The sequence below is a fragment of the Tachysurus vachellii genome, chromosome 19 (genome assembly GCF_030014155.1).
Source record: "Tachysurus vachellii isolate PV-2020 chromosome 19, HZAU_Pvac_v1, whole genome shotgun sequence".
In the NCBI taxonomy this organism is placed as follows: domain Eukaryota; kingdom Metazoa; phylum Chordata; class Actinopteri; order Siluriformes; family Bagridae; genus Tachysurus; species Tachysurus vachellii.
Genome location: NC_083478.1, coordinates 17,205,659 through 17,230,907, shown reverse-complemented (window position 1 = coordinate 17,230,907; position 25,249 = coordinate 17,205,659). Strand labels below are relative to the sequence as shown.

At 36.5% G+C, this 25,249-nt stretch overlaps 3 protein-coding genes across 5 annotated transcripts; 2 read left to right on the top strand and 1 right to left on the bottom strand.

Annotated features, from left to right (window-relative positions):
• Window positions 1-180: 180 nt before the first annotated feature.
• On the top strand, window positions 181-4,045 carry LOC132862532 (C4b-binding protein alpha chain-like). Its single transcript, XM_060894590.1, has 6 exons — window positions 181-211; window positions 1,419-1,601; window positions 1,803-1,979; window positions 2,288-2,464; window positions 2,993-3,049; window positions 3,981-4,045. The coding sequence occupies exons 1-6, from the start codon at window positions 181-183 to the stop codon at window positions 4,043-4,045; spliced, it is 690 nt and encodes a 229-aa protein (XP_060750573.1).
• Window positions 4,046-6,191: 2,146 nt separating this feature from the next.
• On the top strand, window positions 6,192-14,365 carry LOC132862806 (membrane cofactor protein-like). Of its 3 annotated transcripts, XM_060895081.1 has the most exons (12): window positions 6,194-6,489; window positions 7,102-7,191; window positions 8,076-8,264; window positions 8,405-8,504; window positions 8,636-8,709; window positions 8,801-8,977; window positions 9,231-9,407; window positions 9,957-10,013; window positions 10,305-10,370; window positions 10,619-10,646; window positions 11,944-12,005; window positions 12,521-14,365. In XM_060895081.1, exons 2-11 carry the CDS (start codon window positions 7,122-7,124, stop codon window positions 11,987-11,989), a joined length of 984 nt encoding a protein of 327 aa, XP_060751064.1. In that variant the 5' UTR covers window positions 6,194-6,489; window positions 7,102-7,121; the 3' UTR covers window positions 11,990-12,005; window positions 12,521-14,365. The 3 variants fall into 3 exon arrangements, with proteins under 3 accessions (XP_060751066.1, XP_060751064.1, XP_060751065.1); XM_060895083.1 differs by lacking the exon at window positions 9,231-9,407 and having other exon boundaries at window positions 6,192-6,489; XM_060895082.1 differs by lacking the exon at window positions 11,944-12,005.
• A 665-nt stretch (window positions 14,366-15,030) lies between these two features.
• atp6ap1b (ATPase H+ transporting accessory protein 1b) lies at window positions 15,031-22,967 on the bottom strand. Its single transcript, XM_060895067.1, has 10 exons — window positions 22,827-22,967; window positions 21,317-21,443; window positions 20,786-20,860; window positions 20,239-20,429; window positions 18,955-18,986; window positions 18,787-18,872; window positions 18,017-18,255; window positions 17,879-17,929; window positions 17,516-17,753; window positions 15,031-16,420 (listed from the first exon to the last, which is right to left on the bottom strand). Exons 1-10 carry the CDS (start codon window positions 22,949-22,951, stop codon window positions 16,214-16,216), a joined length of 1,371 nt encoding a protein of 456 aa, XP_060751050.1. The 5' UTR covers window positions 22,952-22,967; the 3' UTR covers window positions 15,031-16,213.
• Window positions 22,968-25,249: the final 2,282 nt, after the last annotated feature.

Sequence of the window (25,249 nt, the reverse complement as noted above, 5' to 3'; positions counted from 1 at the left end):
GCTGTCTCTAACCAGTAACCAGACACTGAGTGTCTGCCACGTTTTTGCTGTATTTCATAAAAACATAAAGGTAGTAAGCTAGTGTTATAAATATTACCAATTAATTATTACCGGTTAAAGCCCCGCCCATTTCAAGACGATAATTCATATGGTTAACAGATACGGATACAGATACAGATAATGCTGTACTCGCTCATCCCTAGTGATGGATGTATGTGCACAGGACAGATTCAATGATGGACCACGTGGCAAAGCAAAAAGCACCAATTTTTTCCCGTCGATGGGAAAGAAAATTATTTATTAGTTTGATCCAAGAGCGATTTTTTTTTTTACTTTGCTTTTACGCGTGTGAGTCTTTCAAAAGTGCGTCATCAGCTGTCTGCTTTATTTGAACGGAAAAGCACAGGCACGCGCAGCGTGCACGCGCAGTCAGAGCTTGAGGCGTTTATCTATAACGTTAATCGGCGGAAAGACGCAAAGACGGCAACCAAAAGCAGTGAAATTTCACTATTCTTAGTTGATAGAACAAACAAAATATTAATGCAAACAATCCATTCAATACTAAATAAAAATAATATTTATTGATTATCTTTGTCTTGTGAATATTTTTTTTATTAATGACTGCATTCATTGGACACACTGTTCGTAGAGAATGCACACATACATGAACTGATTTGATTCAAGACTGGCATCATTACATCATGCATAAAATTTTGGTGTCCACTTTTGACATTTTAAACAATACCATAACTTTTGGCTTACTACTGTATGTAGTCATATAATATATAATATAAAACTGAGGGCTAAAACCCCGAAAGATGAAATCCTAGAACCGCCCCTGGTTGTACAAATTCCTTGTACAAGTCAAACCCACAGTACTTGAAAATAAAGGTTATTCTGAATCTGAAGTTCCTCTTGGACATGTCTGTAAATATTATCTGTATATTATTGTCAAAGCAATCAAGTAAATAGATGGATGTATTGTACTGTATAATAGTGCTATGATGAACCACATTCATAGAAGTGTATGTAATGCTGACTGACTCATGTGCAGCTAACAGTGTTCGTAATGGCCAGCTGAAAAACCATGGGAGCTCATTATAAAAAAAATCATTAAATGAACTGTGAATTGGGTTTAAGGAGTTAAAAAAAACAACAGTGTATTGTACGTGACTGATTTCAACTGATTAACCTTTTAAATCTATGATGATAATGCAGTTTCTGGAATAAACACTTCATTTTGATGGCTTTACAAAAGAGAACATGATATATATTTTTTTAGTAGTCTTTACGATTGCTAAATAAACTCGTACACCATTGCAATATGGAGTTACTAATGTATGCATATTAAAACTGATTTGTTTCAACTCTGCTAATATTGTACTAATATTACATTTATTTATCTCTTATGTTCTCAGCACAATGTGTCAGACCCATTATTGGGGAAAATAGGATTCTCACTGAAACTTCAAGGCAAGACAATTTCCCTGATGGATCGACACTAACATATAAATGTTCCACTGGTTATGTACCGGAGCAGCCTGGAAGTTCCAATTCAATCACCTGCAAAGGAAACCAGTGGACTGAACTACAACTTCAGTGACAATGTGATTTTCCTCATAGACATTTTCTCATTCTAGCTTTTTCACCTAATGTGTTTGTAGTGATGGTGGGGCTTTAATTGTTTATTTTTGTACTGTTCATGGTGCAAAGCATTGAACTTTATGATAACTTTGTGTTCAGTGGTAGTAGACAATTTGTTTGTTTGTTTTTTAAACAGTTTGTTGTTTTTTGCTTTTCAGTGGTGAAATGTGAACCACCTCCCAGTATACAGAATGGAAATTTTGATCCCATGGATGAGGTTTATCAATATGATCAGGCAGTCACATACTCTTGTGAAAAAGATTACAATCTTATTGGAGAATCAACAATATCCTGTTCTGACAACGGATCCTTTCCTCCTCCTCCTCGGTGTTTAAGTAAGTTATGCAGAATTACATGTAAACACAAAAATTAGCTCCAAATGATATTTAGGTTATAATTTGGATGTTGTAAGTAATGCTTATAAAGTACTGATATCAACTGATTTGATTTGTTTTATTATATTTTTAGTTTTTTTTTTTTTTGGTATTGAAAGCATGTTATGAATTGTAGTTATTCATATTTTGATTATTTTCACCCAGCCAAATAATTAACAGCTTGTTTTTTTTTGTTGTTGTTTTTGTTTTGTTTTAAATCATCTTTTTTCTCATTTATGTTTCTGTCTGCATTTTTTTTAACTTTACAGAAATCAGTTGTGATGCACCTACAATTGAAAATGCAGTTAGAACTGGAGGCAAGTCACCACCCTACAAATATAAAGAGTTTGTCGAGTATCAGTGTAACACAGGCTACAAAATGGAAGGATCGCGCTCCCTTACATGTGAAGAAAACGGATGGAACCCATCTCCTCCATTGTGCATTGGTATTGAACCATGTTTTATGAATTGTAGTTTTGAGTCATAATCAAAGGTTTGATATTTTCACCCAGCCGTATTATTAACAGCTCATAGTCATGGTGGATGTCAACTTCAAATAGACAAATTTTCACACCAGCTTTTAGATTTTATACCAAATAGTGTGAAAAACTAAAAAACAAGGATAATGAGTCTTGCTGATGAGAGAGATTGGATGAAAATGTCCAGTGTTCTGAGCTGACAGGAAGTCTATAATAACAACCATGGTGAGCAAAAAGGAACTCGGCATGAGCGGCAGAAGTGACCGATGTGGTCTTCTGCTGTTGCATCCTTCAAGGTTTGATGCTTTGTCCATGCTGAGATGCTTTTCTGCTCACTGTGGAGTTACTTCACTTTCTGGCACCAACATTCATGCCATGATCATGAGAAAATATTAAACTATAGTATTGACATTGTTGTTCCAATACCTTCTGATGTATATAGGCACAAATGGTTTGTTTGAATGCTCACTTTTCATTTCTTTCTTATTTAAATAGAAGATAAAATAGGCCCAGGTCCAATCCCAATCACTGATGCTCCCCTAGATGATAAAGGTAAGTTGGATGGACCAGCACTAATAACGATCCTCATTGCACAAACAAAATATTAATGCAAACAATCCATTCAATACTAAATAAAAATAATATTTATTGATTATCTTTGTCTTGTGAATATTTTTTTTATTAATGACTGCATTCATTGGACACACTGTTCGTAGAGAATGCACACATACATGAACTGATTTGATTCAAGACTGGCATCATTACATCATGCATAAAATTTTGGTGTCCACTTTTGACATTTTAAACAATACCATAACTTTTGGTTTACTACTGTATGTAGTCATATAATATATAATATAAAACTGAGGGCTAAAACCCCGAAAGATGAAATCCTAGAACCGCCCCTGGTTGTACAAATTCCTTGTACAAGTCAAACCCACAGTACTTGAAAATAAAGGCTATTCTGAATCTGAAGTTCCTCTTGGACATGTCTGTAAATATTATCTGTATATTATTGTCAAAGCAATCAAGTAAATAGATGGATGTAGTGTACTGTAGGTAGTGATATGATGAACCACATTCATAGAAGTGTATGTAATGCTGACTGACTCGTGTGCAGCTAACAGTGTTCGTAATGGCCAGCTGAAAAACCATGGGAGCTCATTACAAAAAAAATCATTAAATGAACTGTGAATTGGGTTTAAGGAGTTAAAATAAACAACAGTGTATTGTACATGACTGATTTCAACTGATTAACCTTTTAAATCTATGATGATAATGCAGTTTCTGGAATAAACACTTCATTTTGATGGCTTTACAAAAGAGAACATGATATATTTTTTTTAGTAGTCTTTACGATTGCTAAATAAACCCGTACACCATTGCAATATGGAGTTACTAATGTATGCGTATTAAAACTGATTTGTTTCAACTCTGCTAATATTGTACTAATATTACATTTATTTATCTCTCATGTTCTCAGCACAATGTGTCAGACCCATTATTGGGGAAAATAGGATTCTCACTGAAACATATCTATATGACTGAAAGTATGTGATGTTGCAGTCTGTTCCTGTTCTGTTTTGTTGCTGCTCCAAACTAGACGGTGATGGATATATGTGCACAGGACAGAAAGTTGACCAGAATCTCAAAGGAGTGTTTCCAGAATCCATGTTACGAAAACAGAGGGTAGGAAGATGTTACAAAGACCTGCCCAGTATTTGTATATAACATTCCTATAAAGTGCTCAGTGAGTCTGAGTACATCTGTCTCAGTCACAAACATGGGAATCATAGATATATACACTAGATGTCGCCTTGTATAGGGCAGTACATTGGAGCGAATGCGTCAACTGAGCCGCCATCTTGGTACGGGGGACCCCCTCCTCTTAATGCATTAGCGTCAATGTAGGCAAAGATGTATGGCATAAATCGTCATGAATGTGATTTCTAGTTTTTTTGGTTCGTTCCAAAGGTCAGACATGTATTTATCATTAAGTCCAAAGAAAATTTAAGGTTTTGATATTAAGATAATCTACTTTTTCACAATATAATACATAGTGCTAGTAGGTGTAAGTTTATTAGTTACATTCTTCCACTTGAGTAAACTTCAAATGAACAATCACTACTTACCTTATAGCCTACTGCATGTAACACTGCTACAATGGTGTGACTGTACATGCTCATGTAAACATTTAAATTGTATTGGTTTATTAAATATGACACACAAAGCAATTTGCAGGTGGAAGCAAATCACAAATTTGAGAGGAACATAATGTGAAAGTTAGATAGTTGAGGTGCCAAAGACCGTTGAATCTTTTATTTATTCTTTTCCCGCAATACTTTTGCCACATTAAATAAGTATGTACTAAAGTCACACAAACCAAAAAAAAAACCCCACAAAGTTTGACTTTGAGGCTGAACTGCCAACCTAACTGGTGACATCTTTCCAGGACTGTCAGCTGAATTAACCATTTAAAAAAAAAGTTTTAATACTGCAACTGCAACTCATCTCTGTTTATCACCTGGGAATCTACAAACAGATTCAGATTCAGATTATTTTATTTAATGCCATGTCAGCAATCAAAAGCTATTTTCATGGCAAAATTCAATTACAAAAACACAAATATCATATAAATGCAATAAAAACAAAACAAATATAAACAGCAAGTCATATTATACAATTATTTATTTTAATTAACATACGATAAAAAAAAAATCCAAACCCTTTTCAGGCATAATGTCATTAAATATGTCCTTAAGTGAAGTAACTTGATAAAAGAGCATTCTGCTTGTGTTAAGTCCAGGACAATCTAATAAAATATGTTTGACAAATAGGGGAATCTTACAGAACATACATAAAGTTGGGTCTTCACCTTTAAGCAAAAAAAAGCACGGGTCAATTTTTAATGTCCTTATTAAGAGCTTCGGAATCTACAAACATTGTCGGTTTCCCTAACTGTCAAAAACTAAATTGTAACTAGCAGGGATTAGCTGCGGTCGTTAACCAAGGACTAAAACAAACCAACGGAACCAGAAATATAATTTTGTAACATTCAATATCATAAAACACATTCTCACCTGTGAAATGTAATCCCTTGCTGTCTGGTTTTTATATTTCTTTCGTTTGAACAACCATATGCAGCACAGAAGTCCGGCATCGTCCATGCATTTGAGGTAAAGGAGCACCGTACAAAGATGGCGGCGGTTTTGACGCATTTTTAGGACACCAAAGCGACATCTAGTGTATAGATACACAGATAGACATTTTGGCTTCATGTTACAGACTTCACTCATACACAGAAAACTAGAAAACCAACACAAAAAAAGTCACAGGATCTGAAGTGTTTTCTTTCATGTGAGTGAGAGCAAAGAAAGGACACGTCAGAACTTCAGAATGGGTTTTAATCTTGTTAGGATTAAAAAAAATAATAATTATATGACTAATTTATTTGTATTTTTGGAAGTAAAACCAGTAAAGTGTGTCAAAAAATATAAGAAAATTGTAAGAGTGGGTTGAACTGAGAAGATATTTTATTGAAAAAGGCAGATATCCTTCAGGAGAAGGTGGATCAAAGTCAAAGCACCACCATTTTCCACCATTATCCGGTTGTTATGTGTCTTTCTGAACTGTCAACAATAGCAGGATATATACAGTATCCACACTGTCCGAGTTTCTACGTGTTTTGGCCCTTTCGGCACTCCATAAGACAAGTTGCTAGTCATCTGACGAGTGGAATATTCACGTCTAAAACCCCAAGCAGAAACTAGAGATAATATCCATGCAACACGAGCAAAAAACGTAATCTTATGACGTAATCTACTGCGAGTTTACATGTAGAATGATTACGCTAAATGGTGAAGAATAGCTCATGTTCTCACAGGGGTGTAACCACAATTCCGGTCATTTATTCAGGATCTGGTGGTGTTTAAAAGGCTGTACTCGGTTTTTAACAGGTTCGACAGAGCTTTTTTGGGATTTAAACTGAAAAGGTGAGCTTTATTCTTGTTTGTTGACGGTAAATTAGTTCCTCTGGGTTAAACTGAACTGAACTGACCAGCTCAACGTTAATACCTGTTTCTAGCTTGTCTGCCATTTTAGTTCCTTCAAACTAAGTTAGCTTTGGTGGCTAATACAATATAAGGGACACTGTTCGGCTTTCGACTGTTTTCTGTTAACGTAAACTAGATAAAAAGAAATGTTCTAGAGCATTCTGGAAAATAACTTTAACGTTTTATTGTAGTTAGTTTTATGACGATTTTTTTTTGTCATGTTTTCCGTTACCACCTGACATTGGCCTAAAGCTAACATGAATTACTCCGAATGTTTAGTCAAAATATAGTCCAACGTTTGACTAATTATATATAATATATATATATATATATATATATATATATATATATATATATATATATATATATTTGTTTTTTTTTCTGAGCAAAAATATTAAACCCAATGGAAAGCTAACTACCTTCCTATCGCGTTTTTAGTTGTTGTTGTTGTTGTTGTTGTTGTAAGGAAACAAACACACCCTGGTTAGCGAGCTATCTAGTTAGTTTTCCCCCCCACTTAACTAAACAATATTACTGACCGTATTGCTGCAGTGAAAAGAACACTGAAAACCATGTGGGAGACACCGAGCTACACCCTGATCGTCCTTCTCATATGTCTCATGAAGGCTGGAGAAATCCGAGGTACAATCCGTTTTAATTAATAAATACAGATTAACTTTAATCATCTGTTATCTCTACCTTATTATATGATACTATGCGACTGTGTTTCACCCGATTTTCACTTTAAAGGTGCATCGATTGATTAGTTGATCAAAAAAAAAAAAAACACTAGTACAAATAATCTGGAACAAATTGGGTAATAAATAATAATACAGATGATAAACAGAAGTGTTTTATTATGGAAACTAGCTTAATACACACAGATGACCGAAGCAACAATATGATGTCTTGGACTAATCTGAATCACGCTGATGACAAAACAGTTCACAGAAAGAAGAAGGATATTCTGAAATGGATAACTATTTAGAAATGAATACAGTATTAACAGAAATGTTTATGGACTATCTCACTTATTTGTAAAAATAAATAAATAAATAAGCTGTGAAGAGCAAAAAGTGTGCGTTTGTGGCAAACAGTGGTGATTACTGAGTGATCGTCTTAGTCGCCCTCTCAATTCACAACCAGCAAATGTGATGTGAACCAGAGAGCCGTATCAAGTACAGGACGATGGTATCATAAAACCTCTACACTGATTACATGGGCAGTCTTTTCATAGACACACCCCATGATACCCATAGACCCATAGTATAATAGTGCTATGATGAACCACATTCATAGACATGTATGTAATGATGATAATACAATTTCTGGAATAAACACATCATTTTGATGGCTTTACAAAAGAGAACATGATTTAATATATATTTTTTGGTAGTCTTTACGATTGCTAAATAAACTCGTACACCATTACAATATGGAGTTACTATTGTATGCATATTAATACTGATTTGTTTCAACTCTACTAATATTGTACTAATATTACATTTATTTATCTCTTATCTCAGCACAATGTGTCAGACCCATTATTGGGGAAAATAGGATTCTCACTGAAACTTCAAGGCAAGACAATTTCCCTGATGGATCGACACTAACATACAAATGTTCCACTGGTTATGTACCGGCGCAGCCTGGAAGTTCCAATTCAATCACCTGCAAAGGAAACCAGTGGACTGAACTACAACTTCAGTGCAAATGTGATTTTCCTCATAGACATTTTCTCATTCTAGCTTTTTCCCCTAATGTGTTTGTAGTGATGGTGGGGCTTTAATTGTTTATTTTTGTACTGTTCATGGTGCAAAGCATGAATGTCAAGATATTTTATATATATTTTTAGTAAAGTCCTGTGGAAGTCCGGGTGATATTCAACATGGAAAGTATTTAACTCCAAATGGAATAGATTTTGGTGCAACAATCACTGCACAGTGTGACGAAGGGTTAGTAAAGCTGTGCCCTTATTTATTTATTTATTTATTTATTTTAAACTTACTCTTTGTTTAAATATATTCATGCAAATGCAAAAAACATGGTTGTGTACATAAGATTTAAAATACAATACTGTTTGTAGGTATATGCTTGTTGGAGAGAGTACTAGAAATTGTCAAGCTGAAGGTTGGGATGGAAGAGACCCTGTGTGTGAAGGTAATGAATTTTATGATAACTTTGTGTTCAGTGGTAGTAGACAATTTGTTTGTTTGTTTTTTTAAACAGTTTGTTGTTTTTTGCTTTTCAGCGGTGAAATGTAAACCACCTCCTAGTATACAGAATGGAAATTTTGATCCCATAGATGAGGTTTATAATTATAATCAGGCAGTCACATACTCTTGTGAAAAAGATTACAATCTTATTGGAGAATCAACAATATCCTGTTCTGACAAAGGATCCTTTCCTCCTCCTCCTCGGTGTTTAAGTAAGTTATGCAGAATTACATGTAAACACAAAAATTAAGCTCCAAATGATATTTAGGTTATAATTTGGATGTTGTAAGTAATGCTTATAAAGTACTGATATCATAATTGATTTGATTTGTTTTATTATTTTTTTAATTATTTTAATTTTTTTGGTATTAAAAGTACCAAAATGGTATTTTTTGTTTTTGTTTTGTTTTAAATCATCTTTTTTCTCATTTATGTTTCTGTCTGCATTTTTTTTTAACTTTACAGAAATCAGTTGTGATGCACCTACAATTGAAAATGCAGTTAGAACTGGAGGCAAGTCACCACCCTACAAATATAAAGAGTTTGTCGAGTATCAGTGTAACAAAGGCTACAAAATGGAAGGATCGCGCTCCCTTACATGTGAAGAAAACGGATGGAACCCATCTCCTCCATTGTGCATTGGTATTGAACCACGTTTTATGAATTGTAGTTTTGAGTCATAATCAAAGGTTTGATATTTTCACCCAGCCGTATTATTAACAGCTCATCGTCATGGTGGATGTCAACTTCAAATAGACAAATTTTCATACCAACAGCTTTTAGACTTTATACCAAATGGTGTGAAAAACTAAAAATCAAGGATAATGAGTCTTGTTGATGAGAGAGATTGGATGAAAATGTCCAGTGTTCTGAGCTGACAGGAAGTCTATAATAACAACCATTGTGAGCAAAAGTAACTCGGCATAAGCGGCAGAAGTGACCGATGTGGTCTTCTGCTATTGCATCCCCCAAGGTTTGATGCTTTGTCCATGCTGAGATGCTTTTCTGCTCACTGTGGAGTTACTTCACTTTCTGGCACCAACATTCATGCCATGATCATGAGAACTCCCAAATGAAAGCTGAAATTATAAACTAAAGTCTTGACATTGTTGTTCCAATACCTTCTGATGTATATAGGCACAAATGGTTTGTTTGAATGCTCACTTTTCATTTCTTTTTTTATTTAAATAGAAGATAAAATAGGCCCAGGTCCAATCCCAGTCACTGATGCTCCCCCGCATGATCAAGGTAGGATGTATTTTCCAAATGGACCAGCACTAATAAAGATCCTCATTGTTCTTGTATTTGTTAAATACCGATGTGTTGTTTATTATAGTTTTTTAAACGTAGCAGGAGACACACAGTCCGAATAGAACAGCAATTCTCCAATTTTGCCATGTTAAAAGTATGGTCTTTACCAAAACTCACAGGGTGTCCATACGTTCAGCCAGATTGCTAACATACTTTTGTATCATGATTGTAGATGTTTATGACACTTGTTTTTTGAACTAATAAGCTGTAATATTCTTTTATTCACAGGAAAGCTTACTGTTGGTGCTAAGGTTGGGATCGGGTTCGGGGTCGTGGGAGGGATCGGCTTATTGGGTAAGTGTACATTGTCTATTAAAAAAAAAATTGTTTTTTTTTTTTTTTTGGAAAATAGCTGTATATATTTATATCTGTATATATCTTAAAATGAGCATGTTAGTATAAAGCTGTGATTTAAATTACATCCAGCATTACTCTCAGAGCTGCTTGTTTTTAATTCCAAAACAATATGATTGAATATGCATGATTTGTAGTATATCTCTGTTTGTTTTCCATTTTAAACGATGTCCTGTTTTACCTTTCAGCATTTATCTTGTTTTATTTGAAGAAAAGGTCAGTGCAACTCTCGTTTCATTACAGTGAATACACTCATTATTGACAAATAAAGGTTTGAGCTTGTTCTTTAAAAAAACAAAAACTAATGCAGTTTGTCGCATGCTCACAGAATGCAGCTTATTTTAACAAGAATGTCTTTCATGTTCATTTGCATGTCGTGTCCCCTGCATTCTAATGTGCTCCAGAAAGATTCAGTAACTGCAACTGGTCCTGTCCTTCACATTAAAGATATTAATCTGCTGATTCGTTTTACTTTGTAACATGCACAAAAGTAAGAGCTGTAAGGGTTTTCAGCAGTGGAGTCAATTGTTTGTCACTTTATACACACATACACCATTTTTAAGAACCTGCTTATTTATGTAGTTGTCCAATCAGGTGACAGCGGCACACCGTGTAGATAAAGACCAGCAGCTTCAGATAACATTCACATCAAACATCACAATCAGGAAGAATTGATTTTGATCGTAGCATGGACGTTGGTGCCGATTATTGGTGTAGTTGTACGATTTCTTACAGGATTTGCAAAAAAAAAAGTAATTAGAGGTTGTAAGCAGTGGGATTATACAACAACAATTTTTTCTTCAATTTTTAAAAATAAGAACTAATTGCAGGTATGAACTCATGTTCATGAGTAAATGAGGAAGAACTTTGTACCATAAACCCCGTCGGATTAGTTCAAGGTATCATTTGCACAAACCTTTTGAATTTGGTGGTTTACTGAGTCTTTTTTTTATATGGTGCTTCACTAAAATTACAAAGACCTGTGAAAATCTCCACTGAAACCTCTTCATCACAGAACATGAACTGTCATGTAGTCACTTGCACGTCAGTGACTGGAAAAAGACCAGGTGAATTGTTTGTTTATCATCTTAATCTTTCAAATTTTTGGCGGGTCTGTGCCCATGATTGCCTCAGATTGCGACGTGTTTTTAGATGCTTTTCTGTTCGTCTCCGTTGTAAAGTGTTTGTATGAGTTACTATATCCTTCGTGTGTGTGTGGTGAAATGCTCAAACCAGCCCATCTGGCACCAACAACCATGCTATGGTTAAAGTCTCAGAGATCAAATTCTCCTTCATTCAGATGTTTGAACTTTAACTGAAGCTCCAGGGTTAGCGTTCCCATTAATTTTGCAATGTGTTTAGTGTGATCGTCGATAGTGATAGTTAGTGTTTCCCATTTTGTCATGTGTGTATATATATATATTTTTCATACAATTTGCTGAAGAAAATTGCTCTTAAATACAAGAGAAATAGGATGCCGTTTAAGAGTCCAATACTCAACTTTGGTTTCCAGAAATGGTTTCGGAAAGGTGCCCACTAGTAATGAAGAGAGCTCGTAACCACATCAGTGTCCTGGTAAGAAAATCCGATTGTCTCATATTCGATTCAATTCAATCACTTAAATCATTAGATTTGAGAGGAACTTGATCATTCTTTTTGATTGAATCTCATTCTTTCTAAAATTTCTAAACTTAGCTCTGCGTCGGCTAATCGACTTCCCACGTGGTTTATATCACCGCATGACCTTACACTCACACTAGAAAGTGACTACTCGCTTGTCACGATCACTCATCGTATTTTTCTATAATATCCTTATACAGTAATGAGATGTCTCGTCTTTTAGATTCAGCTTTACTGAGTCATAACAAATTCACTGCTGCTTGCTAGTGTGAATGTAGCATGCCATGTAACTAACCTGATTAATCTTGCTGTGAGAAATGTTAGTGTTTGATGTCTGCTTATTCAAGCTCATGCATGATCAATCATTGCCCAGAAATATACTAGTCATACTGTCTGTATACTTGCTTGTATTTTATTTATTTATTTATTTTATTTATATTTTTTTATTTAATTATTTGTATTTTTTTTAGAAATGAGTCCCTGTGAAAATCGTCGTTCCTCTGCTTCCTGCTGGTCTGTATGCTTTCCTCTGGAGCTCATCTTGGAGAGAGATCAGAGCTTCTGTTTTTTGTTTTTTTTTAATTTTTCATGAATGTGCACTTCGTAGATTAAGTTTTAGATTAAGACTTTCTCCTTCAGGACAGGGGCTCCCGATCATTTGAACAACCCAGACCTGGACTATAGGTGAGAGAGTGGGCGAGGTAGCTGAGGATTTATTGGCTGTAACCATCTGATTTATTCTGATCTTTGGTGGAGATGATATTAATGAGTTCTTACTCTTATCATCATTTGACAAAAGCAAAACCAGAGACATGTCGATTGGTCTAAAAGCTTCCAGTCTTTCTATTGTGAATGAAAATGATTGGGAACCTCTTTAAATTTATCATCTTGTCTTAATTCAAATATTTCTTACTCTACAGCATAGACCAAGCAAACAAAAATATAAACACTGATTTGGTTTAGCATCTCTTAGAAGTGCCTGGTGTGTATATATAACATAACACCGAATCCTTTTTAATGCACTTTTTATGTTCTGTCCTTAGCACTGCCTTGTCTATAATATTCACTTGTAAGAGTCAACATGCTGTAATAGAAACAAGGAAACTAGTATTAGACAAATTCCTTAACCAGAATGTCCTGATATCTCGCACTTCTAATCTTCAGCAATGTTTTCATCTTCCTTCACGTGTCCTACACCACTAGAAATATATACACCACCGGTAGCATGTTCTGTCTAGCTTGTGCTCGCTGCATCTACATCACCAAGTGCGATTGTGCCACTTCAGCTTAATTTAATGCAGAAGGATGTTTCATCATTAAACATGACTGGTAGCAGTAACGTACTCTTTAGAAACTATTCTGATCAGCAGCTGAGCTCTGTGAAGTCAAATTCCAATTGAAATACGACTTGCTATCAGCAAGTGATCGCCCTGACTGTAATTTAATAGTCGTAAATCTTTTATAACATTTATAAGACTAAAGATTGTGTTTGAGAATTGACTGCTATTAGAAAGCCTGTAGAAAAAAGGTCAATGGTTTGTGGTGTTTGATTTTTTTTTTTTACTTTTGTCTATTTAAAAATAGTGTTGTTCTTTTTGTGTGTGTGTGTTCATGTAGTGAATACAAGCACAGTCAACACTACAGGCATGATGATTTGAGATTGATGCTTACTGAGATTTTTTTTTTTACATATATTTACACCAAGTTATTTTGACTGCTCATTCATTCCGATGTGCGTGAATGTAAATATTTGGTTATCTGCTAGAATTTGCTTTTTTTGTTTGTTTGTTTATTATCAGTAAACCTTATTCTTCAGTAGTTCCACATGTTAACTGAGTGTCTTGAATGTAGAGTTTTTAGATAAGAACAAGAACTAAAGCAATCCAGGCAACAGCATTTGCATTTCAGTGAAATAAGCTTAAAGATTTTCAACACTGGATTCATATCAGAAGTAAATGTAATTGTGTTGTGGTTATAATCAGATAAGAGCCCTTTTCACTTTCTTATTGGTTTTGAATAAAAGAAAATCCAGTTTTTTCACATCCAGCCCCAGAGTCTCAGAGGAATCTACAGAATTATTTTTATTAAAGATTTTCATGGTCATCAAATCCTACAGGAGAACTTCATTATCATTAATGAATGACATCGGATATATTTACTGCTTAAAATCAGAAATGTAAATACGTATTGCGGGCTTCACGGAACACGGCTGTTTAAATTGTTCTTTTTCATGCTAATCTTATCAAATGTACAGAGAACGAGCTAAATTTGCATTCAAATATATTGTTGCAGTGTTGCAACCTTCACCCAACAAATTGTACTTGCCTTTTTTTTATTGTTAATATTTTCATTCAGTTGAAATCATATGAATGAGGATATGGTTCATTTCCCCACTGTTTAAATGTTTATTCAGACACGTTTCACTGGTAATACATCCTTTATTTGGTTCAGGTTTTTCCACAGATGACCTTGTCTGTCAAACATCCCATGATATTTAAAGCAGCATCAAACCCAGGACGCTGCCTGCGTCATTGTGGATATAGTGCATTGGCTATTACATGGTTTTAAGGTACGTGAATAGACCTTAATTTGTGTTTAAAAGTCCAGTCCAATGTTTTGACTTCAGAATGATCTGGATTTGTATTGGAGTTGATCGCTAAACTGCAAATAACCACAAAGCCAATAGAAGGTTGTGTTTAAATCCTAGGACTTTGACCTCCTATGGACAAAAAAATTTGCTAGGGCTCCATCTTAGTTATAATCCACTTAGAATAAATGAAAAGGTGTAAACGAAAAACAGGAAATATAACCTGATATGCGGGTAAGCAGAGGCAGGTGTTTCCAGTCATTTTAGACCTGTGTTGGATAAAATAGTACTTTTGTTTATTATTCATTTAAGTTAGCTGAAGGTCAGATAATATCTCAAGTACAGAACAGTGTGGGGGGTTTTGTGTTTGTCACTCCAAAAAAATGATCCAAATTCATTTATAAATAGATTTATTTCATCAGCATTCTTCTTTTGACCATGTAGCACTTCAAATGGCACAAATATACATACAAGCTTTAAATTATTGCAAAGTGTTCATTAAATTACACGTCCCGCAGTTAGGAAACGCCTTCTGGAGTTACAACGAGAATATTCTGAAGCATGAACTGTTTATAAAATGGAAAAAAAAGGTAATTGTTTTTATACGCTGTAGTAATAAATTCAATCGAATTACACAACTCAACTTATCCATTTTCTTACACTTATGTGATTAATTTTACTTTAAGAATGTAATCATAAGAACCCCATAATGAAACCCATAAGTTGAAGTTGTAGAAATTGAATTCATTACTATAAGGTATAAAAATGAATGAAATTGTTTCAAATGATCATTTCTATAGATAACAATATAGTGAATGACAATGAACAGATCAGGAAGGAGTCTCCAGTGTCAGTGCTTTGTAGAAAGCAGAAGCAGCCTTAGGAATCTGTTCAGGATGGAGGGCTTGAGAAAAACCACATAAGTAAAACAATTATTTTTTTTTAAATAAATAAAACTGATTTGCATTAACAAACTCATGTAGTAAGAGAGGAAGAAAATTTTGGGACGTGGTGTTATGTGTAACACATCATCCCACCACCACACCATTGTTTAGTTTTGTCTAACTGAACACTCCTCGTATAACTCAGGGATGTGAAAGGAGGTGGGAGGTTTAGGGAAGATTTAGTACTACACAACAGCTCTTTACAGAGATTAATGACTAAACCCCAGGCTTTGGTTTTAAAAGACACTTCTGTAGTAATTAAAAAAAAAGGTAAAACTGAAGGGATTTTACTTCAGTAATACATTTGGATTATGGCATTTTTGGCAAGTGCTACAACTCTTATGAAATACATACCAGGTTTGTCATTGTAGAAGACATTCAGTGTCAGAAAGGCAATAGAAAACTATTAAGAGAACAGCTGACTATTTTATACAACGAATACTTACATCATAAAGGGAAATTACTTTTCTGTAACAAATGTCAGCAAAACCATGTGATAAACTACCTGAAACAGCACAAGGCTGTAGCGCTGATGTGGATACAACGTGGAATGAAAACAGGTTTCCAATCGGGGTCAGCACAATCAAAACAAAACAAAAATCAAACCCGGAAAGGAATAGTTTGGCTTCGAATTACTCAGTCTGAGGCACTGAAATGCTCGGGCCTTTCGGATCATCGAAGCGGTCCATGGTGTGCAGCTGCATAATCATGTGCAGGCCGTAGGCGAGGATGAAAACCATGAGCAGAGAAGTGAGCAGCCCCATCCAGATTCCCGGTGTGAAGAAACTGGCACAGTCGCTGGCGTATGAGAAATCCCCAGTCACGTTGAAGCCCTGGATCTGGTTCAGAAAGGACAGTGATTAATTAAATGAGAGGTTTCTGGAGTGAAAAGCTTTCCAATGCTGCTAAAGGAATTCAGTCAATCTGACAAGCACCAGCTATGTCATTAAATTCAGCTTATTATTGGCTAATAATGACAAAGTAAGCTATAAAGACAAAATAAAATTGCAGGCATTGTCCAAAGCTTAAAGTTGCTTGTAAACCAGGAGCAGAACCTGCCTGCCATTTTGATTACATACACATTAGTAGATTTTCTAGTTCTAGGCCCTCACCCGGGACTGCAGTGCTACAAAAACAACCAGTTATATACAGATACGTTACTGCACTTGCTCATCAAATAAAAGAGTTTATAACACAAAATTAAGGATCACTTTACCTGCTCAGAAGAAATCTAAAGCTAATGCCCAGACTGACTCGTTCGATTCTTATTATTTTGCTTTTACTAAAGGTTATGCTTTCCTCTAAAAATACTAGTTTAGCCATGAAATTCTTCCGATTTCACATTACAATAAAAAAGGGTGCGGCGCTAAAGCGTAAACGTGTGTCCGGCACATTCCTGCATTGTTTTGGGTGCTCTTGTTTTCTGATGGAAAATAAGGAGTTTTCAATGAGTCCCAAACTAAATGGGACATGGTTAATGAATGCTTAATGGCACAGAGCTTTGTTTTATTTGAATGATCCAACTATTTCTACATGAAGCTCATTACTCGAATGGTTATTTGTTATTCTAGAACGTTCCACCAACAGAACATCCATAAAGTGAGGACTGGATTAAAACTATTCAATTCACGTGAGCAATAAAACTGGCTTAAATCTATAGGACTAGTAAATATAACAAAAGATGACAGTGGACTTTAATTTCTACTGCTTTAGCACACAAATTAATTAATAAATTAATAAATAAATGAATGAATGAAAAAAGATCCATCCCTGGGCCATAGATTGAGAACCAAGGGCTTAAAAGTATGACAGGGAATGTAGGAAGGTAGGGATAAGTCATGGTCATGTGACAGGAGCTCAACCATGTTGATAATAATATGAAGCGATGTCGGGAACGTCTGAGGATCATGTGACAGCGCTGAGTGTGAAGGTACCTGGAAGTCAGTGAAGAGGATGCTCCAGTGGGTGGCGTTGTCTGTCACAGTGCGTGGTACCAGTAGTGCGCTCTGTGTATTGCTCACTATCTGACAGTGGAAGGAATATTCGGCGGGAGAATAGATTCCACGACTGCCGTTGAAGTTGGCCGTCTGGCCGTCGTAGTTCAGCTGCACCCGCTCCATGACCGCCCAGTTACGAGCCGACACGGGGAAGAAGATCTTGCGCATGGTGAAGCTGGAGGTCGAACCAGAGATTTTTTCGCTATTATACATGTTATACATGTTTTTATTTGCATCACAAACAAACGTTTAATCGATAATGTATCATAGTATACACCGGCAAACCTTCTGAATACTCACATAAGCTGGAAGGATTTGAAATTCAGAACATTTTGGTAATTCAGGACAAGTCTGGAACACATTCGCAGATCAATTAAAATTTTGTCGCAAAACAAATAAAAGATGATAATATTCTCTTCTTCCAGATCAAACGCTCACCTGGATACGGTCTCATTACAGGAAGAACCGTCTAGAGAGACAGAGCCATTGAAAGTAAGAGAGCCCAAATCAAAAAACCCTCCCTTGTCGTGGGCGACGTTTAGTTTATCGGCCCAGAGCAGGATACAACTCTTTCCTTCGGTATTGTTGAAAGTCACTGGAGGTTTGACAGCTGGTTCTGTCGCCTGCAGCAGTGAGCGTCCTGCTAATTCCCAAGCCGTGGATGTGTCCTGAATCACCTATGGATGAGGCAAGATGGTGTGAATCATAAACAGGAACGTAGGGTTTTTACTCTGTAGGGATTTGTGCTGTTAGACTGAAAAACACAAACGTGTGGTTTATTTTTATTTTATTATTTTATTATACTGTAGATTTATACTTTCTAAGAGCTGCTGCTCTGATCTTATAGACTGTCCTGGGTTCATCCCAAGACTCTTAGTCACGGCATCACACATTATACTGCACGCTTTAGAGGACTTTATGAGTAACGACCCATTCATCTGGAGTCACTCAGGAGAAGTTCCTCTGTCTTTCCTATAACTGAGCTAACTATAGATCTACATCTGGATCTGCTTTGTGACACCGGGCCTCATTTATTAAGCAGGAAACAAACTGGGTTGATGTGTAAAAGTGTTTCTCCAAATTAAGCTGATTGTGAGAATTGTTACAAAAAAATGATTCTAAATGAATAGAATTAGTGAATATAAATCATAAAGCATGCAGTGAGATTGAATTATGGTTTTGTCAAGCATGTGATCTGTGCCTCTTACATGAGAAGGTCTCAGGCCGGTGTATACAGCGGTGTAAGGCACACTCTGAGCTCGCAGTGCAGTCAGGACATTTCCAATGGTCTCATCTACCAAAAGAAGGCAATTAGAATTAGAAACTGCAGACATTACACACTTTACATATGTGGGGGGAAAAAGGAGACAACTCACCATTTTTCCTAAGAAGCTCTTTTGAGTTGGCGCTGTCAAACAGAGCAAAACACAATAAATCATCAGTACGACACAGAAGCTGCACTTGTTCCTCATTAGGAGGTTTGAGGCTTATATTGAGTGTTATATTGTATCTCGAGTCTTTTGTTTGTTTTTTTATCTTCAAGGGAAAAGAAGAACTCTTCACATAAAATACTTAAAACATAATATCCCAGACAGTTAACTGAAGCTATGTTCACACACACACGGTTATTTTACGTGCTGCCAGTCTTCAGTCGCTGTACTATGACGTCACCAGGTGGCGTTCCTTCTACTGGTTGCCATATTGATAGCGTTTATCAGTGGCTGGCACAACTTTAATTCCACATACACTACATTTACAGCATTTGCATTTGCTTTCTTCCAACCTGCACCACAGTGCTGTATAACAACTGTACTGTCTCAGACCAGAAGGCCGTGCAGCGGGTAGTGAAAACTGCCCAATACATCACTGGTGTTGGACCTTCCCTAAGCAGGGAAGTATTCTCAAAGACTCCTCTCACCCCATCCGTGTACTATTTACTCCTCTCACATCTGGGAAACCATATAGGAGTCTTCGCTGCCACACAACAGACGCTTTCCCTCAGCTGTTAGCCTACTGAACTCTAAACTCAGACGCTGAACTCTATGTCCTATATGGACCAAATAATGTGTACAAAAAAAATAAAAAAATTGCTCTGAACAATACAGTCTCCCATGCACACTTACAATGATTTTATACCTCCTGATATTTTGCACACACACACGCACACACACACAGTTAATAGTTAATATTTCCAGTTATTTGCATTGAGCTGGTCTCTGCTTCTCTACCTCACTACTTGCACTATGTTCAATAATGTATATATACACATATTAAATATATTACTTATATACATTTGCATTTCTTTGGTTCTGTACTTGTACTCTGCACAATGACAATAAAGTTTAAGGGATCAAGGGCCAAAGCATATGGTGGCTCTTGGATTTGAACTAACGACCTTCTGATCAGAGGTCCATCACCTTAACCGCTAAGCTACCACATCCCTCTTAACAACTTTGTGTATTAATTCAGCAGCGTATATCTGCAGCATGTCATACAAGATGTTTCTGGTGCACCTGGTCATCTGTCGCTCATGTAAACGGTTGACGCCAGCTCTCACTGAAAATCAGCGATCTCTGGACACTTTTGTCTGTGTGTGTGTGTGTGTGTGAACACAGCTTTAGAACCAAAAGACAAATCTCTTCTGCAATGCTGTGCTTTACCCAGCGGTGTATGGGAGCCTGATGACCAGTAGCAAAGGCTGTGCTGTGTTCAGCTGAAGCTGGCTGATTTCTGACGCTGCAGTGATGAGTGCTGGAACTGCCAGCTCTTGCTGGAAGATCTTCTCGACCGAGTCGGCTGCAGTCCAGGCCAGAGCTGGCAGCACCATGGGAGTGGATGCCTGCAATGCGGACTGGAATGCATACAAAAAATAAAGAAATAAATAAAAGCGAACAATTCCACTTTGCCTCCTAAAATGTTGTGGGTGGAGTTGCTTATATAATAATGACAAACTTTGTACTTTACCTGTATAGCATGGCATTACCTACACTATATACCCATACTCCTAATGTATCTATATATGACTTATGTTTACATTTACAATGTAATAGACTTTTATAATTGCTATTTTATTGAAAATGGGAGACTTGACTTAACTTGAAATAACAATTAACGAGCCTTCGAAAGGCTTTCAGGACTGATATGAGATACAGGTTAAATGACATGTTTTTAAAAAGCATTTAAACATGGAATAAAGTTCATCCTCACCTCTAGGTTCACAAAGGCGCTGTCTTCCTTGTTGCCGTACACGCCTCCATATGCTGTGAAATCATCCATGCTTAACTACGCAGAGGAAATGTGTTTAAATCATATTGAATAGCTTTAATAAAGTTAATGAACCACTGTGTATATTCTAAACCTTAAATCATGTACACTATATGAACAATTACAGACATTACAGACATTATGTATAATGGATACATTTTTTTAATTAGTTCTTGGTTGGAACAAGCTTATTACTTAGTCCAAGCTGCTGTTATAGAAAATGAATCAACGCCTTCTGACCAGTCAGATTTGAATTAGACACTGCTGTGGTACAAAAAAATAAAAAAAACGGATCTAACGTTAATTCTTCCATTGTTATGTAATTCTCTCTGTCATTATAGTCCAGTTCCTCAAAGAAAAGGAAAGATGTGACAATTCTGGTGTGTCCTAAGGAAGCTCTAGGAGGAAGTAAGACTCAGCATCACACTACACTGAGAAAAGCAGTTGGAGTTGAGTCAGGATCATTCTTCTCACCTCGTCCTGTAAAAACAGCAGCACGTTGCGTGGTGAAGTTGTCAAGGCTGTTTTCAGATAGGACGCCAACTTCGCACCGGAGACGATCTCACCAGCTGATGGTTCAAGCAGGGTTGGCAAAGTGTACCTGCAGAAAACTACTGTCATTTTATACTTGCCTAGTAGTGATCGATATGACATTATTGTATTTAATTTTGCTACAAGCAGTAGAACCTTCTTATAGTCAACACATTTGTCTTATGTAGTATGATATCAGGAGAAGATGTGCATTTGGTAAATTTGGGATTTATTCCATCCAAAAGCAGTTTGAGGAGTCCTCAAAGGATCTTCATGGAGCAACTCTGGTTATATGTTGATTCCAGGCAGCCTTAATAACAACAATTATTGTTGTACTTACTTAATTACTTTCTTTATCCTGGTTATTGTCAGTTTAAATTAAAGGCAGAGTTCTGGATTCAACACTATTGTGTGCTCCATGATGTCACCTCTTATTAACAGGGATGTGGCAGCCTAGCGGTTAAGGTGTTGGACTACCAAATGGAAGGTTGTGAGTTTGATTCCCAGGTCCACTGCTGGGCCCCTGAGCAAGGCCCTTAACCCTTAATTGCTTAAAAATGTAAGTCGCTTCCCCTCCCTAGTCAGTAGACAGCACATGACTCTTCTGAGGCATTTGAAGCCAGCCAACTGCATCTTTTCACCCTGCTGCATCACTGCACAAAACTAACACGCTCTTCCACATCCATGAGCTCCCAGACTCGTTCGAATGTCTGAGTCTCTGTGAATCCCTCCCACTCCAGAGCATGACCACTTCTGCTCCATTAGCTTATAGAAAAAAAACAATATGCTCTTTTTCCAAATTGTGTACAGATCCCAAGTTTTATACTGAGATTATAAAATAACAGATTTGTATCATTTTTATTCTCTATGATTAGATTGTCTATTAGTCTAAAGCACCTTAAAGGACTTCAGTTTCATATCCTAAATATTGTATTAGTGCAAATTGACATGATTATATCTATATGTTGTAGGTAGATTGTGACGTCATAACATCATGTTATATTTAATAAACATCACTGTTCCTTTCAGGTGTCATGATTTTATCATTCCTTGTATTATTTAATGCAAATATTTAGTGACTGGACATCACTTTACTAAATGTCTTAAGTTCTAAACGAGTTCCAAACGTTTGTTTGTTTTATTTAGACCATGTTTCAGTAATAATGCCAACTAATAACAGGTTACAACAACACAGAAAAATGTTAGCTAAAAGCTAATGGCGTACAAGTAGGTTATTTATTATCACATAGCTTTGTGTGAGGCTCATAAGAAGCTATCAGGCTTATCAACGAGCATGAGCATTAGTTTATGTTATTAGTTATTAGTTTAAAGTAAGTAGATAATAATAAAAAGTCATGTTTATGCCACTGTGGCTGCTAATGTTGCTAATTAGCCCAGGTTGTAAAACTAGCTCAAACTGGATTAAAGTAAACATTTAAAATACAAAACGTACCCATTACTGGTCCACATGATTAAAGGCACTTGTGCTCTGCAGGTATATAATAAAGAAAATACAAATAAAACTGCAAACTTCTCCATTGCTGAGGAACATCTAGACCGACTGGGAACTTCCGCCATCCTCACATCAAGTCACATGAAAGCTATAACTAACACCGAGGTCTAATGTCAAATCGCTATGACAACTTGAGCACTATCTAAATGCAGAGAAGCCGTTTTGTCGCCCCCTATGTAGTGCGCCTACAAAGGGAGTAAGGTTCTATTTGGGATTCACAGCGACTGTCACATGAGCGTCTGCTGAGGCGAGTGTATGAGCAAATGTGTGGCTGCAATGTCAGGGCTAGGTCTGGGTTCAGGTGGGGTGTCCTGAGTTACCCAGGTGCATTAAAATGCAACCACAGAATGAAGGTTATCATAAAGTTTACTGTAAATCACTTCATTTATTTACATTTCTGTCATTTAGCAGACCCCCTTATCCAGAGTGACTTACAATTTATTTCCATTTATACAACTGAGCAATTGAGGGTTAAGGGCCTTGCTAAGGGGCACATCAGCAGCAGCCTGATGGACCTGGGATTTGAACTCATGACCTTCTGATCAGTAGTCTAACACATTAACCACTATGCTACTCTACTACGTCCCCCATTCATTCATCCATCCATCCATCCATCGATTCATCCATCCATTCGTCCATCCATCCATCCATCCATCCATCCATTCATTCATTCATTCATCCATCCATTCATCCATCCATCCATCAATTCATCCAGATGAACAGGGTACCAGGATAGGTATCCATCACAATGCGCGCACACACATATTGACACATTTATTTACACTTAACCTCAATTTAGGTGTATCTAAATCTAAATCTGTCAATCTATCTAAAACCAGATAACCCAGAGGAAACCTTCCCAGACACTGTTTTAACAGTTGTAATAATGTAATAATGTACTGGGTCATGAACCAGGGCCATGTCAGATAAATAGGTCTGGGTTCAGGGGTGTCCTGAGTAACCCAGGTGCATTAAAATGCAATCACAGAATGAAGGTTATCATAAAGTTTACTGTAAATCAATTCATTCACTCATTTAGCAGACCCCCTTATCCAGAGTTACTTACAATTTATTTCCATTTATACAACTGAGGGTTAAGGGCCTTATTCAGGGGCCCAGCAGTGGCAGCCTGGTAGACCTGGGATTTGAACTCATGACCTTCTGAGCAGTAGTCTAACGCCTTAACCACTAGGCTACCACATCCCCCATTCATTCATTCATTCATTCATTCATTCATTCATTCATTCATTCATTCATTCATTCATTCATCTATCTATCTGTCTTCAGGGTGTGGTTGGATCTGGAGCTCAATGAACAGGGTACCAGGATAGGTATCCAACACATTGTGTGCACACAAATATCGACAAATTTAGTACAAAATACAGACAAATTTACACTTAGTCCAACTGTAGTCCACCTTAACCACTAAGCTACCACGTCCCCCAATCAGACATTCATTCATTCAGTCATTCATCCATCCATCTATCCATCCATCCATCCATCCATCCTTCCATCCATCTATTTGTCTTCAGGGTGTGGTTGGATCTGAAGCTCGATGAACAGGCTACCAGGATAGGTATCCATCACATTGTGTGCACACACATATCAACACATTTATTTACACTTAGCCCAACTGTAGTCCAACACCTTAACCACTAAGCTACCATGTCCCCCATTCAGTCATTCATTTATTTAGTCATTCCTCCATCCATCCATCCATCTGTCTTCAGGATGTGGTTGGATATGGAGCTCGATGAACAGAGTACCAGGATAGGTATCCATCACAATTGTAATAATGAAAGGTTGCTTTTCTTTTGACCATGACAATGTGTAATCATAACACAGATATCCAAAATTAAACTAATATACGTTGACAGGCGACACAAGAGACTGATTAAGGTCACAAAGTGTAGAATCTTTTGCATTTTATAGATGATTATTATATTATATATTATTTATTAAATAATGAATTGACAAAAGAGGGTGAATATTATATACAAAACAAAATATGATAAAAAAAATATAAAAAATAAATGAAAAAAGAGCAACAGGTTTGTGTGTTGTAATTTGTAGAAATCATGTTACAAAAGGAAGAGTTTTCCAGCAAGGCAGATGGCGGAAGGACACATCCCTTTTACGCCTTATTATGCGTGAGCCTGATGCACCCTGCCCATCTGTGGGTTAGCAATAAATTAACGTGCCAATGTGTATTGGTGCATAACATGTACTATTGCAATGTAAAAACTAGATTTAATAAACGACTAAAAGTCATTCTTCATTCATAAATGTCGCGCGCTGATCACAAAAAAGCGGAACTGCGGACTATATCACGACGCGGATGGATCATAAACACACAAGTCGGT

Coding starts and splice junctions, on each gene's coding strand:
- LOC132862532 (XM_060894590.1), top strand. CDS start 181: ATGCTGTACTCGCTCATCCCTAGTGATGGAT. Junction 212..1,418: donor GCTCATCCCTAGTGATGGAT/GTATGTGCACAG, acceptor TTATGTTCTCAG/CACAATGTGTCAGACCCATT. Junction 2,465..2,992: donor ATCTCCTCCATTGTGCATTG/GTATTGAACCAT, acceptor TTATTTAAATAG/AAGATAAAATAGGCCCAGGT.
- LOC132862806 (XM_060895081.1), top strand. CDS start 7,122: ATGTGGGAGACACCGAGCTACACCCTGATCGTCCTTCTCATATGTCTC. Junction 9,408..9,956: donor ATCTCCTCCATTGTGCATTG/GTATTGAACCAC, acceptor TTATTTAAATAG/AAGATAAAATAGGCCCAGGT. Junction 10,371..10,618: donor GGGAGGGATCGGCTTATTGG/GTAAGTGTACAT, acceptor TTTACCTTTCAG/CATTTATCTTGTTTTATTTG.
- atp6ap1b (XM_060895067.1), bottom strand. CDS start 22,951: ATGGCGGAAGTTCCCAGTCGGTCTAGATGTTCCTCAGCAATGGAGAAG. Junction 21,444..22,826: donor ATCATGTGGACCAGTAATGG/GTACGTTTTGTA, acceptor AGTTTTCTGCAG/GTACACTTTGCCAACCCTGC. Junction 20,430..20,785: donor GCGCCTTTGTGAACCTAGAG/GTGAGGATGAAC, acceptor TATGCATTCCAG/TCCGCATTGCAGGCATCCAC.